This window comes from Aethalodelphis obliquidens, unplaced genomic scaffold (assembly GCF_003676395.1).
Source record: "Aethalodelphis obliquidens isolate GAN/ISIS:26980383/991018 unplaced genomic scaffold, ASM367639v1 scaffold13, whole genome shotgun sequence".
NCBI lineage: Eukaryota > Metazoa > Chordata > Mammalia > Artiodactyla > Delphinidae > Aethalodelphis > Aethalodelphis obliquidens.
The window spans coordinates 4388292-4406961 of NW_020837957.1; the positions used below are offsets into that span (position 1 = coordinate 4388292).

General features: G+C 33.9%; 1 protein-coding gene across 1 annotated transcript in view; it reads right to left on the reverse strand.

Annotated features, from left to right (window-relative positions):
- Window positions 1-355: 355 nt before the first annotated feature.
- DNAI4 (dynein axonemal intermediate chain 4) overlaps window positions 356-18670 on the reverse strand; it is a 119676-nt gene continuing 101361 nt past the window's right edge. The window contains 4 exon segments of the mRNA XM_027114001.1: window positions 356-1614; window positions 8655-8811; window positions 11602-11828; window positions 12461-12559. Coding sequence (XP_026969802.1) covers window positions 1552-1614; window positions 8655-8811; window positions 11602-11828; window positions 12461-12559 — 546 coding nt within the window. The 3' untranslated portion in view covers window positions 356-1551.

An 18670-nucleotide genomic window follows, 5' to 3' on the forward strand; every position in this document is an offset into this window, starting at 1 on the left:
CAACTTTATTCATAATTGCCAAAATTTGGACTCAACCGAAATGTCCTTCAGTAGGTGAATGACAAACTGTGGTACATCCAGACAATGGAATATTATTCAACACTAAAAAGGAATGAGCTATAAAGCCATTAGCGGACATGGAAGAACCTTAAATTCATATTACTAAATGAAAGAAGCCAATCTGAAAAGGCTACATATCGTATGATTCCATACATGGAATAGGTTCAGTTCAGGATCAGTTGCCCAGGATCCAAGAAGAATAAAATAGCTTTATTTTTCATTTAGGCCTGATGAGCAATGAGAATAGAACATGTGAAAATTTTTTAAGATCAAAAATATATAATAAAAAGACACATTTTTTTCAATTAAGTTTTATTTTGTTATACAAAGTATTATGCAAAGTCCAAATCTTTTTAAAAGACAAAGAGTTAATGATTTACACGAGCAGAAAATTTATAATCCTTATAACCTGACCTTAGCTTTCAGTCCACCTAAAAATTGCCTTGCTTTTGTTTAAAGGATGGCTCCAAAGAAATGGACACTGATAATTCCCACTGCTGCTCTGATTCCATTCTCACTTTTAATATTATTTTTCAGACAGTTTAGTCAGTTTCAAGTGCCTTATCCTCTCCTCTCCACTTAGAATGCTTTATAGAACAGGCTATACTGTCCTATGGTCTCAGTTAACAAACTGCAGGACTTTTAAAGACAAACAGCATGGAACAGACAGTTAGCAATCTATATTTGGAGGAGTTGCTGCCTCCCACTCCTCCAATTTCCACAAGCTTGCTCTAGAACCCTTCACAAAATAACATCCTGATGCAAACTACAGACCAGGGACTTCTGTTTTATCTCTGGGCCCACTTAAGTCTGGGCTTAAAACCCAGAGCTGATTCTGAAGGATGCAGAGGAGGATGCCCTGATGTGCCCCAGACTAATTCTCTCTGAATTGAGTGTATGATGCCTGCTGGCCAAACAATGCAATTCTGACATTTATTGTCATGTCTTTTGTTTGTCAAATAGTCTAACAATATTCTATAGTTTCAGCTCTCAGATCTAAGAGTATAAAATTCTTATTTAAAATTGGGTATGAAAATCCAGTATTCTCACAATACTAACACCTGCAAAATTCATAAACCCTGGAAAACACAGCTCAGAAAGCAGAAGATTTAAAAGTGTATGGAACTTTGTCTTAATAAAGATTCTGGTTGAAATAATTCTAATACTTTCCAAGCTTTGCTTCTAAAGGTATAACAATTTCTAACTTATCTGGATATTTTATAAGTACGTATATGTACTTGGACTATGACTAAGAAAAAGAATAGAAATAAATTTTTAAAAATTAAGAAAAACCCAGTAAAACTCTTACAATTAGCTTAAATCACAAACTAATCACATTTTCTGAAGTAAAAGTTCATTAAGTTTATATTAAATTTAGATGGAAGTTATACATCAAATATTGTGTTCAATAATCAAAATCCCAGCTCACTGCATACAAACCAGACTATTGGATATTAAACACTGTTCCTTTAAACAACAACAAAAAAGATACTACTGATGATGAATTATGCTTTGATTTGACTTGGGCCCAAGCAAAGTATCTATTATATCTCCCTGAAAAGAAAAAAAAAAGTCACACAATTACAATGCAATAAAACACAAATTAAGAGGTAAAGTAGTCTTTAAAATGCCATTTAAAATTTATAAGCTAGTGATACACATATAAAAGGCATCCAATAAGATTGTAAAATGAAACAAATCAGGTAAGTTTAAATAATAACATTTACTTCCTAGTATGAACCTGCTCTTTCCTATGAGAGATTCTCTTAACGAAGTTTGAAAAACAATTTTATAAGGATTCAGTAAAGGGACAATTTTGGCAGCTCCTGTTTAGCTTTGATGCCTAAATCTGTTTTCTCATCTGTAAAATAACTTTTAGTCTTGATGCTATCTTAAGCTCTTTGTTGATCTGTAGTGTTTGATTTAGAGAGAGTAAAATGTCTGAATTTCTAGGTGGATTTTGTATTTCATTTAATAATAATGATCTTTGTACTAAAAGGGTAAATGAAACCAAAGATGGGAGGTGAGTTTTCAAGAAAGACATAGTGAAAAGATGGGAATTGGAAGCAGAAGACCAGAGTCTTCTCTATCACATATAGGTGATCTTGAGGAAATCACTGATATCTGGGAATCTTAGTTTCTTTGAATGCATAATGGAAATATTAACATCCACTTCCAAAAACTGTTGTAAGAGGTGAATGAGCTAATGTAGGTGAAAGTGTTTTATAAACTCTAAAGAGTTATAAACACCTTAGATAAGTCAGTTCCTGCCTTTTAACCTATACTATACTCTTTGGTACTTCCCCATCCTTTAAGCTGTGACACATCAAATCAGTTGCTAAGTTGCTTCTCAAACCCACCTAAATCTAGTTCAGTCTGTCACTTGGGCAAACGTAGTAGATCATTACTGTAGTTTGTTCACAGCTGTATTCTTAGTGCCTAAAACAGACCCTGTCTTATAGTGTATACTCGGTAAATATTTATTGAATGAACAGTCTATTTTTTCTGTCTTCAGTGTCTCTCAACATTAATGTGTGTATATATATATATATACACACACACACACACACACGTGTGTGTGTGTGTTTATATTTTTGACAATTTCACTTATCTTTTTGTTTTCCCTTTAATTTGGGAAAAAATGTACACTCAAAAGTACAGAGGAAAAGATGGCAAACACTTGTATACTGAAACATAAGAGTAGATATAGTATTTAGGAGTGATTCTCTACAGGCTGCCTCCAGAAAAGGAGTTGGTTTGTGCCACTGAAATTAGCTTCTGCCAAGTGCTTAAGCCATAATTCTGTTCGATGCAAGACTTAGGCCCCCATCAACCAAACCCCATCACACCAGGAGAGGAGTTGGTGCTTCAACAAACAATAAATGCTAATGTGGTGGTAAATCCTGTCAACAGCTAGCTACATCACAAAGTTATAACTGCAAGGCTTGGACCCCAACTGCCTGTTCATGTCAGGCATCAGGCTGATGTTACCCCTAACCATGAGCCCTGAGTCAGTAGGATAGGGCTAGAGCCAATGTTCTGCCATGTCCTATCACAATAATACTCTGACCCTTGATCACATTGGGAGGGTCCAGAGTTTCAGAAATTATGTCACTTAAAACCTCCTCCACAGCCCAAGGATCAAAGTCCTTCTCCTGCTGTGCAAGGCCACAGAAAGTGATGGGCAATGAGAATATGAGTGGGTGTTGTGGTCCTAAAATTGCTATTGATCCCTTCTCCGTGGGTTTCCCTCAGTGAACCCTGCTCCAGTACACTTTATGCGTGGGCTGTCTGGTACTTTGCCTTTGTGAAACACATATTTACCCCAAATCAACAAACATCATCTTTGCCTTGAATATTTTCTAATAAAAGAAATAAAATTTTACTGATGAAATTCTCTTTGTACCCTTCCCCAATCCTATTCTTCCCTCATATTTCACTTCCCAGAGGCAGCCTTTATCATAAATTTGATGTACATCCTTCCTATATAGTGAAATCATATGACTTCCAAAATTTTGATTAACTCTTGGTTAAAATTAATGAAGAAATTGTAGGTCATAATGTTACTCGGTAAGACATCGTGATGGGAAATAATGGTTTGACATTAATTACTTTGAGACTTTAAATTACTTTTATGATTATAATTCTTCTCTGAAAAGCTAAGGAGGAAGCGTATCAGTTAAGCTTGTGGTTAAAAACCTGATTAATAATTTTTTGTTTAATCTCTCAGAAATATAACCCTGAACCTTTAAAATATAATGGCCAAAAAGAATGAAAAACTTATTTGTATTAGGAAATTGTATTTATTTACTAATGTATGGAATATATTTGTTAAAATTTTGCTCAGCAGCACTGAAATCATTAACACACATGCACACACACACACGTTTGTTGAAAACATTCAGACTCTCTGAGCTTAGCCTTCTGCTTACAGAGCATACTGCTCAAAATAAAAGATGTCTCTGATTCAAATCAAAACAAAAATGAAACATTTTTCTTTCACATTCCAGTCTATATTCTTTTCTTTTACTAACTATAAATAGAGCCAGTAAAGGACATAATTTTGATTTTTGTGTTTAAATAATATTACATAAATCATAACATATTGTATTTACCTTCCTGCAATTTGCTTTTGTCACTCAACACTGTGTTTTTTAAGGTTTATTCAAAATTTGTCATATTAACACATTGAAATATATATCATGTAAACTTCTGTATTGTAATCACTCATGTAATTATGCCATATTTTATTTATCCAGTCTCCCACTGATGATCATTTAGATTGCTTCCAATTTATCAATGTAGAAACAAAGCTGTTATGAACATTCTTTTCTCATTTGCATGTCTTTCAGACCACTACCAACAAATTAAACAAAGCCCTGGGAGATATACAGAATCCAAACAGATGTCATTTAAACATCAAGAACAATTATAGTCCTACCAGATAGGAAAACTGTAGTAATTTAGAATTAATGACACAGTCAATAAATGAACTGAAATGAATCAAGTAAGGCAGCAACACATTCAGGGTTGCAGACTTCCATGAGAAGATGGAATATGCTGGTAATATATAATTAGACTTGAGGAGACACGGGCTTTGAGACGATTCCATATGGAGGGCATTGACAAATCGACTGTAAAATAGGGCTCAGCCTGGCAGCCAAGGTAGTCTGGAAAATGCCCTTAAACATCTATCGTCAATATGCATCTCAGCCAGTTGAGAAAATAATCTCCAAAGCTACCTGGAATGTTTCACTTGTTTCTTTATTGGGGAAACATATTTTTAGCCTGAGAAGAATAAAAGTTGTGTATAGAAATAATGTAGCAAATCAAACAGGTAATTTTAATACTTTTGTATTAAGGAATTTGTACATATTTGGAATTTTAAATATTCATTACATATAAAAGAATTTGTCATATTTGATTGTCTAACAAATAAATTTGTGATTCTAATTTTAATGTGTGATTAGATAACTGATTTAGACTTGTAATCATAGATTTAAATATTATTAACTTGTAAAGAGCATGGAAACATTTAGGAAAGTTTAAGATTCAGCATATTCAATATTTTAAATATATTAAATTAATAAAAATTCCTTAAGTATCTGAGATTTGTTGGCCCTAAGACAATTGAAGTACTTAAAAATCCAATATATTAAATCCATAAATGTAATTTAAAGAATTTAAAGAAATTTAATTGTTACAAAACCTCACTTAAAAGTAGGTATTAAAGTTTCCTAGACTTAGAATAATAAAATATATAATCTAAATGTAAGAGCTTAAGGTGACCTAAAGTTTTTTTAAAATTTTGTAACATATTTGAATGTGAATGTTTGAAATGAATCTAGACTGAGTAATCTTCTCTATGTCTAAAAGAAACATTAAAAAAAACTCACATTGCTACCTTATACATGTCTCCTGGTACACATGTGCAAGAGAATCTTGACATATTCCCATGACCCTTGCATAACAATTCCTGGGCTTCCCTGGTGGCGCAGTGGTTGAGAGTCCGCCTGCCAATGCAGGGGACACGGGTTTGTGCCCCGGTCTGGGAAGAGCCCACGTGCCGCGGAGCGGCTCGGCCCGTGAGCCATGGCCGCTGGGCCTGCGCTCTGGAGCCTGTGCTCTGCAACGGGAGAGGCCACAGCAGTGAGAGGCCCGCGTACCAGGAAAAAAAAAAAAAAAAAAAAAGAATTCCTAGTTCCCTACAACTCTGCTAATACTTGATATTGGCTAATATTTTAATTTTTGTAAATCTGATCAATATGAACTGGTATCTTGTATAACTTTAATTGCACATCCCCTCATATTAGTGAGAATGAATATTGCTTCACAAGTTTATTTGATAATCTAGTTTCCTCTACTCTGAGTTAATATTTTATACGTTGCCTATTTAAAAAATTGAGTTCTTATTGTTTTGTAGGAGTTCTTTATACATTTTGGATATTAAATGTCTTTTATATATCTTGGAAATTTCTTCTTCCAATCTGTTTCATTTAACTTGGCATATGGAATCCTGAACAGAAAATGTTAATTTTGACATAATAATCATACAAAGGATAATTGAGATTTATTGAGAGCTTACTATGTGCCAGCAACAGTTCTAACCACTTTGCACATATTCACTCAATCTTTTTTTCACTCAATCTTTTTCACTCAATCTTTTTTTTTTTTGCGGTATGAATATTCATACCACAAAAAAATATGCGGTATGAATATGCGGTATGAATATTCACTCAATCTTTTTTTTTGCGGTATGAATATTTTCATTGAATGCAAAAATATCTTGCATTCAATGAAAATATTAAAATGTTTTATATGGAAAAAATAAGCCATTAGGGGTGCACATCTCAGAGCAGACTAAAATTGTTATGTAAGGAGACCAATGTATTTTTAAAATTACTTTATGTAGTGTAATGATTTGTAAAATGGATAAGTAAAAGACTAAAATTCATTCATGATCCTACCCCTAAAAAATAATGCTTCTAATATGTTGAATTTTTCTCTAGTTTTTCAATGCATATTTATTCAAAAACATCTATTGACTAACTACTACAAGCCAGACACTGTACTAGGTCACAGGGATATAGCCCAGAGCAAAAGAGACAAAATTCACTGTTTACGTGGCACTTATAATCTAGCTGTGGAAGACTAGCAATTAACAAAATAAATCAATAAAGAATATGGTATATACCAAGTAAGTGTTACTGCGAAAAATAAGTTATGGAAGAGTATTGAATAGGGAGTGTGGGCAAGAGTAGAGGTTGCAATTTTAAATAAGGTGGCCAGTGAAGACTTCACTAAGAAAGTGACATTTCAGCAAAGACTTGCAGTGGGTAGAGGAACAAACTGTGTGGATTTTAGGGAGAGGGAATGACAAGTACAAAGTCCCAAGCAAGCTAGTATGTATGTAGGTAGGTATTCTCTGTTTGTTTGCTTGCTTGTTTGTTTGTTTAACATTTATAGTCCATATGGTTGGGGTAGAATTGCACCTCTGACATGTGCCCCAAATCTAATCAGCACATCTGACTTTCCTGGTCATATTTCCCTCTGGTTCGATATTTAGATTGTTTCCTTTTTCTTTTTCTCTTTTTTTCTTTCATTTTCTTTTTCTTTTTTCCTCATCCCATCACAAAATATGCTATAACTCATTTCTTTGATTGCCTTTATGAATATTTCTGTAGGACAGAGTCTCAAAAGTGGACAATTCTGGTTCAGATTGCCAAATTGCTTCCAAAGAAGTTATACCAATTTCTATTTCAACCATCAGTATAGGAGAGGACCTATCTTACCAAATTTTTGCCAGGAATAAGTAGTCCAATTTAAAAAAAACTTTGTTAATTTGATATATGAGAATGGTATCACATTTTAATTTAACAATTTTTTATTAGTGAGGTTAAATTTTTAAATATATTTACTAGCCATGTTTTGTGAATGAACTGTTCCTGACCATTACTCATGCTTCTATTGGAGTCTTAATGTTTTTTCTTATTGATTTGTACATATTTTTAATATTTTTAACATGTTGATATATTCATGATAATAATTACCAGATTACTCCTTAAAATAGAAATGTAAACATAAACAGAAAAAATTGAAAAGCTGTCTTGAAAATAATGGGCATCTATATGGTATATATACAATGGAATATTACTCAGCCATAAAAAAATAAAATTTTGCCATTTGCAACAACATGGATGGACCTGGAGGGCATTATGCTTAGTGAAGTAAGTCAGAGAAAAATAAATACTATATGTTTTCACATATATGTGGAATCTAAAAAATAAAACAAATGAATGAATGTAGCAAAACAGAAACAAGACTCATAGATACAGAGAACAAATCAGTGGTTACCAGTGGGGAGAGGGGAGGGGAAAGGAGCAGATAAGAAAAGGGGATTAAGAGGTACAAATTACCAGGTATAAAATAAATAAGATACAAGGATATAATGTACAACACAGGATATATACCCAATATTTTATAATAACTTTAAGTATACTCTATAAAAATATCAAATCACTATGTTGTACACCTGAAACTAATATAACATTGTAAATCAACTATACTTCAATTTAAAATTTTTTTAAAACAATAAATAAGTAAATATATAATTACATAAATAATTCTTAAAATAATGGGCATCTAGTAATACGGATTTGCTTGTCAAAGTTTTACAACAAAGTTTTGATATTTGAAAATCAGAGTAAGGGAAGAGGATAATGCTAAACCAACAGAAACAAATGCCAATTTCAGGAACACTGGATAATATCTAAAAATATTTTTCGTAAAAGTCTTTGAATATTTGCAGTAAGCAGTCCCAACCATATACTAGGGACAATTTTAAGTTCTTTCATATAATATTTATAATTATTCTGCCCAACAACATTATTTAATTTTACAGATAGAGAACGTGAGATTCAAAGAAAATAAGCCTAGTAGGGGCCACGCCTAGTAGGTAGCAACTCTTGGGACTTACATTCTTTCCATTGCACCACACTTAACATACGTTTAAGAAATGTAAATCTCTTCCATGCCACAAAATTACAACTGAATAAAATCATAGAATGACATAAATTTTGACTTTTGAGTCTTACCCGGTTAGAGTCCAAAGCAGGGGGCATATTTCTTAATTCATACACAGCAACTTGTCCATCACTGTCTCCCACCAGAAGGCAATCTGTTTGCTTAGTGAAGAGAACAGTTGTGAACTTGATTCCAGGGTTAGCAACATTCACAATCAGAGGGTCCAAACTGTAATGAAATATTTTATTTGTAAATTTAGTTGTTGTTAATATGTTCTTTTTAGATATGGACTAAGAGAAATCTGAGATATTTGTGATTTCATGTAACAAAAACCAAAAGCTTCTTTATGTGTTTCTAAAAGCAAAAAAACTGCTTCTGACTCTTTATTCAATCAAAACTTTCATTTTTTCAATAAACTAATTTCAACGAAATAAATTAAAGCAGTTCACAATTAAGATGTGAACTCATAATTTAAACTCCCATGATAAGTAATTTTATGCATTAACTTGGCTAGGCTGTGGTATCCAGTGTTTGGTCAAACACCAGTCTACACGTTGCTGTGAAGTATCTTTTTTTTTTTTTTTTTTTAGATATGATTAACTTAAATCAGTAGAATTTGAATAAAGCAGATTACCCTCCGTAAAGTGAGTTGGCCGCATCCAATCTATTGAAAGCCTTAAAAGAAAAGACTGAGGTCCCTGAAGTAGAATAAAATTCTACCTCCAGACTGCCTTTGTACTCAATACTGCAACATGGACTCCTCTGATGGAAATTCCAGGTTGCCAGCCTGTCATGCCGGCTTGGGACTTGCCAGGTCCCACAATCATGTGAGCCAATATTTTTAAATCTCTCTCTCTCTCTTTATTGGTTTAGTTTCTCTGAAGATCCCTAATACAACTCCTTAAATAATAAATGTTTCTTAACAGAAGGATGTTTTGATCCAAATGAACCCCTCCCTGGAACATAAATGAATCTCGGGCTTCCCTGGTGGCGCAGTGGTTTAGAATCCGCCTGCCTATGCAGGGGACATGGGTTCAAGCCCTGGTCCGGGAAGATCCCACATCCCTGTGGAGCAACTAAGCCTGTGCGCCACAACTACTGAGCCTGTGTGCCACAACTACTGAGCCCACATGCCTAGAGCCCGTGCTCTGCAAGAAGAGAAGCCATGGCAATAAGAAGCCCATACATCACAATGAAGAGTAGCCCCCGCTCACCGCAACTAAAGAAAGCTCGCAGGCAGCAATGAAGACCCAACGCAGCCAAAAATAAAATAAAATAAATTTATTTTAAAAAATTAAAAATTAAATTAAAAAATAAATGAATCTGAACAAGATCGAAAACCTTGTTCAAACGTTCTCTGAACAAGAACCTTTCCTACTCTTGGTTATCCAAAGTAATCCATTGACACCCTTATAAAATAAAAGCAGCAGTCACTTGCATACTTCTGAAGAAATGTTGCCCTGGGAACTACAATTTTACTAGAAAAAATAAAATCAGAGGTAGGATCATTTAAGTAGCCACTTTCTACCTTAGTCATCTCATACTCAAAAATAAATTGCTTTGTGTTGTAATCCTTGATTTTGGGGTCAAACTGTTTTATAGAACAAGCCATGATGAAAATTTCCAGTTACTAAATTATTAATCTCTAGGAAAAAATTTGCAATTAATAATAAACCCATTGAATTTTATGTCATTTATTTTAAACAAGAATGCATTTCCATGCTTCATCTGCTAATAACTTGCCTAAAGATCTATAATATTTTCCAATATTGAAATATTGATTGAATAAGTATTACAGAACCATTAAATACTTTATTCCAGCATTGTATAAACTTTCATATTAAAAAGGATAGATGGCCTAGATGGCACTCTCATAACTTTGGTGTAACACTTAAAATAAGAAATTTTAATTAAATGCATGCCCCTTCAAATATGTTTTAAAGCAAGGTAAGAGAGTAAGCAAATATTATAAAAAATACTTATTTTGCTCCCTTTCTTTATCTTATTATAGAAAGTCTTTAGTTAATTAGACACAATTAGAACAGTGCCTCTCTGCATTCTTCCATAAACCAGGCAATGACAAAGAATTCAAGCTAGTTATGATATCCTATATCAGCCTGTAAAAGTTTATGGAGAGGGCTTCCCTGGTGGCGCAGTGGTTGAGGGTCCGCCTGCTGATGCAGGGGACACAGGTTCGTGCCCCGGTTCTGGGAAGATCCCACATGCCGCGGAGCGGCTGGGTCCGTGAGCCATGGCCACTGAACCTGCGCGTCTGGAGCCTGTGCTCCACAACGGGAGAGGCCACAACAGTGAGAGGCCCGCGTACCGCAAAAACAAAAAGTTTATGGAGATGGAGTAAGGTAATCTATTTTCATTCAAATATTTTTCATTCAAATATTTTTAAATGACATATGGTATAAGTAATTAACATTAATATATTATTCTATTTTAGAATATGGTAATTTCAAGAATTATCTGGGTGTTTTAAATGTGCTCTAAAATGTTGGCATGTTATTTCAGTGTTTCCATTTAAATTGCTCTTGTAATATTTTTGCACAAAAAGGACTAAGAAAGACTATTTTGGTTGAAGAAAAGGAAAAAATAATTTGTTCATATTTTAATGTCTTCTGTGGAAACACTAGGGATGAATTTTGTTGGTACAGTTATTAATTCAGAATATTTGAAACAGTAGTGAACAGCTGACAAGAATTAAGCAAACATAGATATTGAAAAGTTAAAACACCTTCTTTCCACGTGAATGTTTTGCAAACTTTTTCCCCATGTCATAATTTTATACTACATTCCTTGTTTTTCTTAAATAAAATAATACTTTGCAAGTTCAAAACTATATTTATTATCCTGGCATATCTCTTTATTCACAAAGGACTCTCACAGTGTAAACTATTACTTGTCTTAAAGTAACTACAGTTCTCTCTAACCAATGTCAGTACTATCAGGTATCATTTAGATTGAACTGCTTCTATTAGAAATAACTCCAAGAAAAATATTAACACTTACGTGCTGAAGTGAAGGTCCCAAACCTCCACTCTGCTCTCGTTTGCAGCTGCAAATATATAGGATGATTTTGGAGACCAAGCAACATCGTAAACAACATAAGTAGTTGGATAAAAACTCAAAAATGGCTTAAGATTCTCATGTTGCCATATAATAATGCCCCAATCTGCAGAACAGCTTAAGAATACATCATGACAAAATGGATTCCATGCTATTTTATACACTGGACCCTGGAATTAAAATACATAGGTAAGTAGGATTTAACCTCTTATACTTTAAACTTGACCAACAAATTAAAAATGCTCAGATTTCTAAAAGCTTATACACTATGTAATTATTGTGTGGGTATTATTTTAGCTGAAAATAAGGCCATAAATTGAATCTCTTCCTTAAATTACGCCATTCAGAAACATAAAAATATAGTTGCTACAATACTCACTAAATATTAATACATATTATACTACTTTTAAAAATATAAGGAATGTTAAGGAAAATAAATAGAAATAAGGGAGAAAATGAAGAAAGCATAGTTGGAACAATCATAAAAAATGTAGAGAATAGGTATATGCCAGAGACAATTTCACTCTGGGATCAGCATGTCAACATAAGCAAAGTCGCTTAGAAACAAATAAAAATTGTGGCTTCTGCAACTGGCAAGAAGAAATCAAGGATACCTAGAAGCCAAATTAAATGACCCCCATGTTATTGGTGTTTTCTGTATAAGAAAGCACTTAATTCAAGCTGGTATTTTTAACTCTGAAGTTGTAAATTACTGCATAAAAAAATGCCGTGCCTAATGCTACTATTTTTTTCAGAAATATTGCAAGATAAAATTTTCCATACCTACTATAATTAAACTAACCTTGTGTCCTCTGTAGGTCGCTAGATATTGCTCATTATATGAACAAGAACATTTGTGAATATGACCTTCTTCAGTGCCAGCCAAATAGATATTTGTGTCCTATAACACAAAAAAATCAAAATGCATTTGCTTGTGATATATTAGTAAATGTGCTAAATAGAAGATTAGATGATTCAAGAGCTCTTAGAGACAATTCAAGAACCAAACTAGAAATACTATCTAGAAGACAGTTGATTGTTGTCTTTTTTTTTCTATCATGATTTTACAATAATTAAATTACCCTGAAGGACTACCGTGCAAAGAAAATACAGACGTTTTTCTTTGCTGGAATAAAGGGTAGAAATTTGTATCCTGTCTAGAAATTATATGAACAAACACTGGCTTAAAATGAGGAAGAAACTTTCTAACATTTAGAGCTACCTGACAATGGAACTAACAATCCAGGGAAATAGTAAGTGTTCTTTCATTTGAACTAGTCAAAGAGAAGACAAATGACTTAACAATAACTATTTATGTACATAATGCTGAAGAAATTATTCTTGCTGGGAATGAGAGATTGAACTAGACGGAGTCTCAGACATCTTTTAACTCTAAATGTATGTAACAAATATGGATTTACAATGCAGTTTCTACAATGAAGTCATAATCAAAAAGTCTGAAAGTCAGTGCTCTAAGTCCTGACTATGTAGTGTCAGCCTCACCTGGGAGCATTGTGCAGTGGCAGAATTTCAGGCCCTGTCACAGACCTACTGAATCAGAATCTGCATTTTAACAAGATTCCCAAGTAATCTGTAAGTACACTGAAATATGAGACCCACTGCTTAACATACACCAGAACTTAAGAATGCAATTACTAGGTTATGTTGTATATGTAGTTTAAATTACACAATAAAGTATAATGTTTTTCCCAAAGTAGTACTACCGATTTAAATTCAGCAATATATAAAATTTCCCTTTGACACACATTCTCTTCAATAGTTGGTTACATCAGAAATCTTAAATTTTGCCATTCTATTAGGTATAAAATTATTTACACCTAATGGTTTTAAGTTCCATTTATATGGATATTAACAAGGTTGAGCACATTTTTATAAGTAAAGAAAAAAGAATGAAAAGAATTGAAACAGTCTCAGAGACCTCTGGGACAACATTAAACGCACCAACATTCGAATTACAGGGCTCCCAGAAGAAGAGAAAAAGGAAGGGACTGAGAAAATATTTGAAGAGATTATACTTGAAAACTTCCCTAATATGGGAAAGTAAATAGTTAATCAAGTCCAGGAAGCACAGAGAGTCCCATACAGGATAAATCCAAGGAGAAACAAGTCAAGACACATATTAGTCAAACTATCAAAAATTAAATACAAAAAAAAAATATTAAAATCAGCAAGGGAAAAACAGCAAATAACATACAAGGGAATCCCCATAAGGTTAACAGCTGATCTTTCAGCAGAAACTCTGCAAGCCAGAAGGGGGTGGCAGGAAATATTTAGAGTGATAAAGGGGAAAAACCTACAACCAAGATTACTCTATCCAGCAAGGATCTCATTCAGATTTGATGGAGAAATTAAAAGCTTTACAGACAAGCAAAAGATAAGAGAATTCAGCACCACCAAACAAGCTTCACAACAAATGCTAAAGGAACTTCTCTAGGCAGGAAACATGAGAGAAGGAAAAGACCTACAATAACAAACCCAAAACAATTAAGAAAATGGTAATAGGAACATACAGATTGATAACTACCTTAAATGTAAATGGATTAAATGCTCCAACCAAAAAATATAGGATGGCTGAATGGATACAAAAACAAGACCCGTATATATGTTGTCTACAAGAGACCCACTTGAGACCTAGGGACACATACAGACTGAAAGTGAGGGGATAAAAAAAGATATTCCATGCAAATGGAAATCAAAAGAAAGCTGGAGTAGCAATTCTCATATCAGACAAAATAGACTTCAAAATAAAGACTATTACAAGAGACAAAGAAGGACATTATGTAATGATCAAGGGATCAATCCAAGAAGAAGATACAACAATTGTAAATATTTATGCACCCAACATAGGAGCACCTCAATACATAAGGCAAATTCTAACAGCCATAAAAGGGGAAATCGACAGTGACACAATTATAGCAGGGGACGTTAACACCCCACTTTCACCAATGGACAGATCATCCAAAATGAAAATAAGTAAGGAAACACAAGCTTTAAATGATACATTAACCAAGATGGACTTAATTGATATTTATAGGATATTCCATCCAAGAAAACAGAATACACTTTCTTCTCAAGTGGTAATTCTCCAGGATAGATCATATCTTGGGACACAAATCAAGCCTTGTAAATTTAAGAAAATTGAAATCATATCAAGCATCTTTTCCAACCACAGTGCTATGAGACTGGATATCAATTACAAGAAAAATTCTGTAAAAAATACAAAAACATGGAGGCTAAACAATACACTACTAAATAACCAAGAGATCACTTAAAAAATTAAGGAGGAAATCAAAAAATACCTAGAAGCAAATGACAATGAAAACACGACAACCCAAAACCTATGGGATGCAGCAAAAGCAGATCTACGAGGGAAGTTTATGGCAGTACAATCTTATCTCAAGAAACAAGAAACACCTCAAATAAACAACCTAAACTAACACCTAAAGCAATTAGAGAAAGAAGAACAAAAATTCCAAAGTTAGCCAAAGAAAAGAAACCATAAAGATCAGATCAGAAATAAATGAAAAAGAAATGAAGGAAACAATAGCACAGATCAATGAAACTAAAAGCTGGTTCCTTGAGAGGATAAACAAGATTTATAAACCATTAGCCAGACTCATCAAGAAAAAAAGAAAGACCCAAATAAATAGAATTAGAAATTAAAAAGAAGTAACAACTGACACTGCAGAAATACAAAGGATCATGAAAGATTGCTACAACCAACTACATGCCAATAAAATGGACAACCTGGAAGAAATGGACAAATTCTTAGAAAAGCACAACCTTCTGAGACTGAACCAGTAAGAAACAGAAAATATAAACAGATCAATCACAAGCACTGAAATTGAGACTTTGATTAAAAACCTTGCAACAAACAAAAGCCCAGGACCAGATGGCTTCACGGGTGAATTCTGTCAAACATTTAGAGAAAAGTTAACACCTATACTTCTCAAACTCTTCCAAAATATAGCAGAGGGAGAAACACACCCAAACTCATTGTACAAGGCCACCATCACCCTGATACCAAAACCAGAAAAATATGTCACAAAGAAAGAAAACTACAGGCCAATATCGCTGATGCAAAAATCCTCAATAAAATACTAGCAAAGAGAATCCAAGAGCACATTAAAAGGATCATACACCATGATCAAGTGGGGTTTATCCCAGGAATGTAAGGATTCTGCAGTATATGCAAATTGATCAACGTGATACACCATATAAACAAATCGAAGGGGAAAAACATATGATCATCTCAATAGATGCAGAAAAAACTTTCAACAAAATTCAACACCCATTTATGATAAAAACCCTCCAGAAAGTAGGCATAGAGGGAATTTACCTCAACATAATAAAGGCCATATATGACAAACCCACAGCCAACATCATCCTCAATGGTGAAAAACTGAAACCATTTCCACTAGGATCAGGAACAAGACAAGGTTACCCACTCTCACCACTATTATTCAACATAGTTTTGGAAGTTTTAGCCACAGCAATCAGAGAAGGAAAAGAAATAAAAGGAATCCAAATTGGAAAAGAAGAAGTAAAGCAGTCACTGTTTGCAGATGACATGAAACTATACATAGGGAATCCTAAAGATGCTACCAGAAAACTACTAGAGCTAATCAATGAATTTGGTAAAGTAGCAGGATACAAAATTAATGCACAGAAATCTCTGGCATTCCTATACACTAATGATGAAAAATCTGAAAGTGAAATTAAGAAAACACTTCCATTTACCATTGCAACACAAAGAATAAAATACCTAGGAATAAACCTACCTAAGGAGACAAAAGACCTGTATGCAGAAAATTGTAACACACTGATGAAAGAAATTAAAGATGATACAAATAGATGGAGAGTTATACCATGTTCTTGGATTGGAAGAATCAACATTGTGAAAATGACTATACTACCCAAAGCAATCTACAGATTCAATACAATCCCTATCAAACTACCAATCGCATTTTTCACAACAAGAACAGAAAATTTCACAATTTGTATGGAAACACAAATGACCCTGAACAGCCAAAGCAATCTTGAGAAAGAAAAACGGAGCTGGAGGAATCAGGCTCCCTGACTTCAGACTATACTACAAAGCTACAGTAATCAAGACAGTATGGTATTGGCACAAAAAGAAATACAGATCAATGGAACAGGATAGAAACACCAGAGATAAACCCACGCACCTATGTTCACCTTATTTTTGATAAAGAAGGCAAGAATATACAGTGGTAAACGACAGCCTCTTCAATAAATGGTCCTGGGAAAACTGGAGAGCTACATGTAAAAGAATGAAATTAGAACACTCCCTAACACCATACACAAAAATAAACTCAAAATGGATTAAAGACCTAAATGTAAGGCCAGATACTATCAGGAAAACATAGGCAAACACTCTATGACATAAATCACAGCAAGATCCTTTTTGACCCACCTCCTAGAGAAACGGAAATAAAAACAAAAATAAACAAATGGGACCTAATGAAACTTAAAAGCTTCTGCACAGCAAAGGAAACCATAAACAAGACTAAAAGACAACCCTCAGAATGGGAGAAAATATTTGCAAATGAAGCAACTGACAAAGGATTAATCTCCAAATTTACAAGCAGCTCATGCAGCTCAGTATCAAAAAAACAAACAACCCAATTCAAAAATGGGCAGAAGACCTAAATAGACATTTCTCCAAAGAAGATATACAGATCGCCAACAAACACGTGAAAGAATGCTCAACATCATTAATCATTAGAGAAATGCAAATCGAAACTACAATGAGATATCATTTCACACAGGTCAGAATGGCCATCATCAAAAAATCTAGAAACAATAAATGCTGGAAAGGGTGTGGAGAAAAGGGAACCCTCTTGCACTGTTGGTGGGAATGTAAATTGATACAGCAACTATGGAGAACAGTATGGAGGTTCCTTAAAAAACTAAAAGTAGAACTACCATACAACCCAGCAATCCCACTACTGGGCATATACCCTGAGGAAAACATAATTCAAAAAGAGTCATGTACCACAATGTTCATTGCAGCTCTATTTACAATAGCTAGGACATGGAAGCAACCTAAGTGTCCATCAACAGATGAATGGATAAAGAAGATGGGGCACACACATACAATGGAATATTACTCAGCCATAAAAAATAAATGAAATTGAGTTATTTGTAGTGAGATGGATGGACCTAGAGTCTGTCTTATAGAGTGAAGTAAGTCAGAAAGAGGAAAACAAATACCATATGCTAACACACATATATGGAATCTAAAAAAAAAAAAAAAAGGTCATGAAGAACCTAGGGGCAAGACGGGAATAAAGACGCAGACCTACTAGAGAATGGACTTGAGGACATGGCGAGCGGGAAGGGTAAGCTGGGACAAAGTGAGAGAGTGGCATAGACATATATACACTACCAAATGTAAAATAGATAGGTAGTGGGAAGCAGCCGCATAGCACAGGGAGATCAGCTCGGTGCTTTGTGACCACATAGAGGGGTGGGATAGGGAGGGTGGGAGGGAGGGAGATGAAAGAGGGAAGAGATATGGGGACATCTGTATATGTATAACTGATTTACCTTGTTATAAAGCAGAAAGTAACACACCATTGTAAAGCAATTATACTCCAATAAAGATGTTAAAAAATTTTTTTTAAGAAAGTAAATAAATAAATATGGTGTAAACATCACAATTAAAAGGCTGAGATTGTAAGATTGGATAAAAAAGCAAGACAACTATATGCTACCTAAAAGAAACATACCAAATATAAAGACACAAATAGGTTAAATGTAAAGGATGGGAAATGATAAACCATGATAATACTAGTTAAAAGAAAGCTGGAGTAACTACATTAATATCAGACTAAATAGATTTCAGAATAAAGAATGTTACCAGTTATAAATAAGGCCATTTTATAATGATAAGGGAGTTGATTAATCGAGAGAATGTGACAATCCTAAACACTTATGCACTTAAAACAAAGCTTCAAGATACATA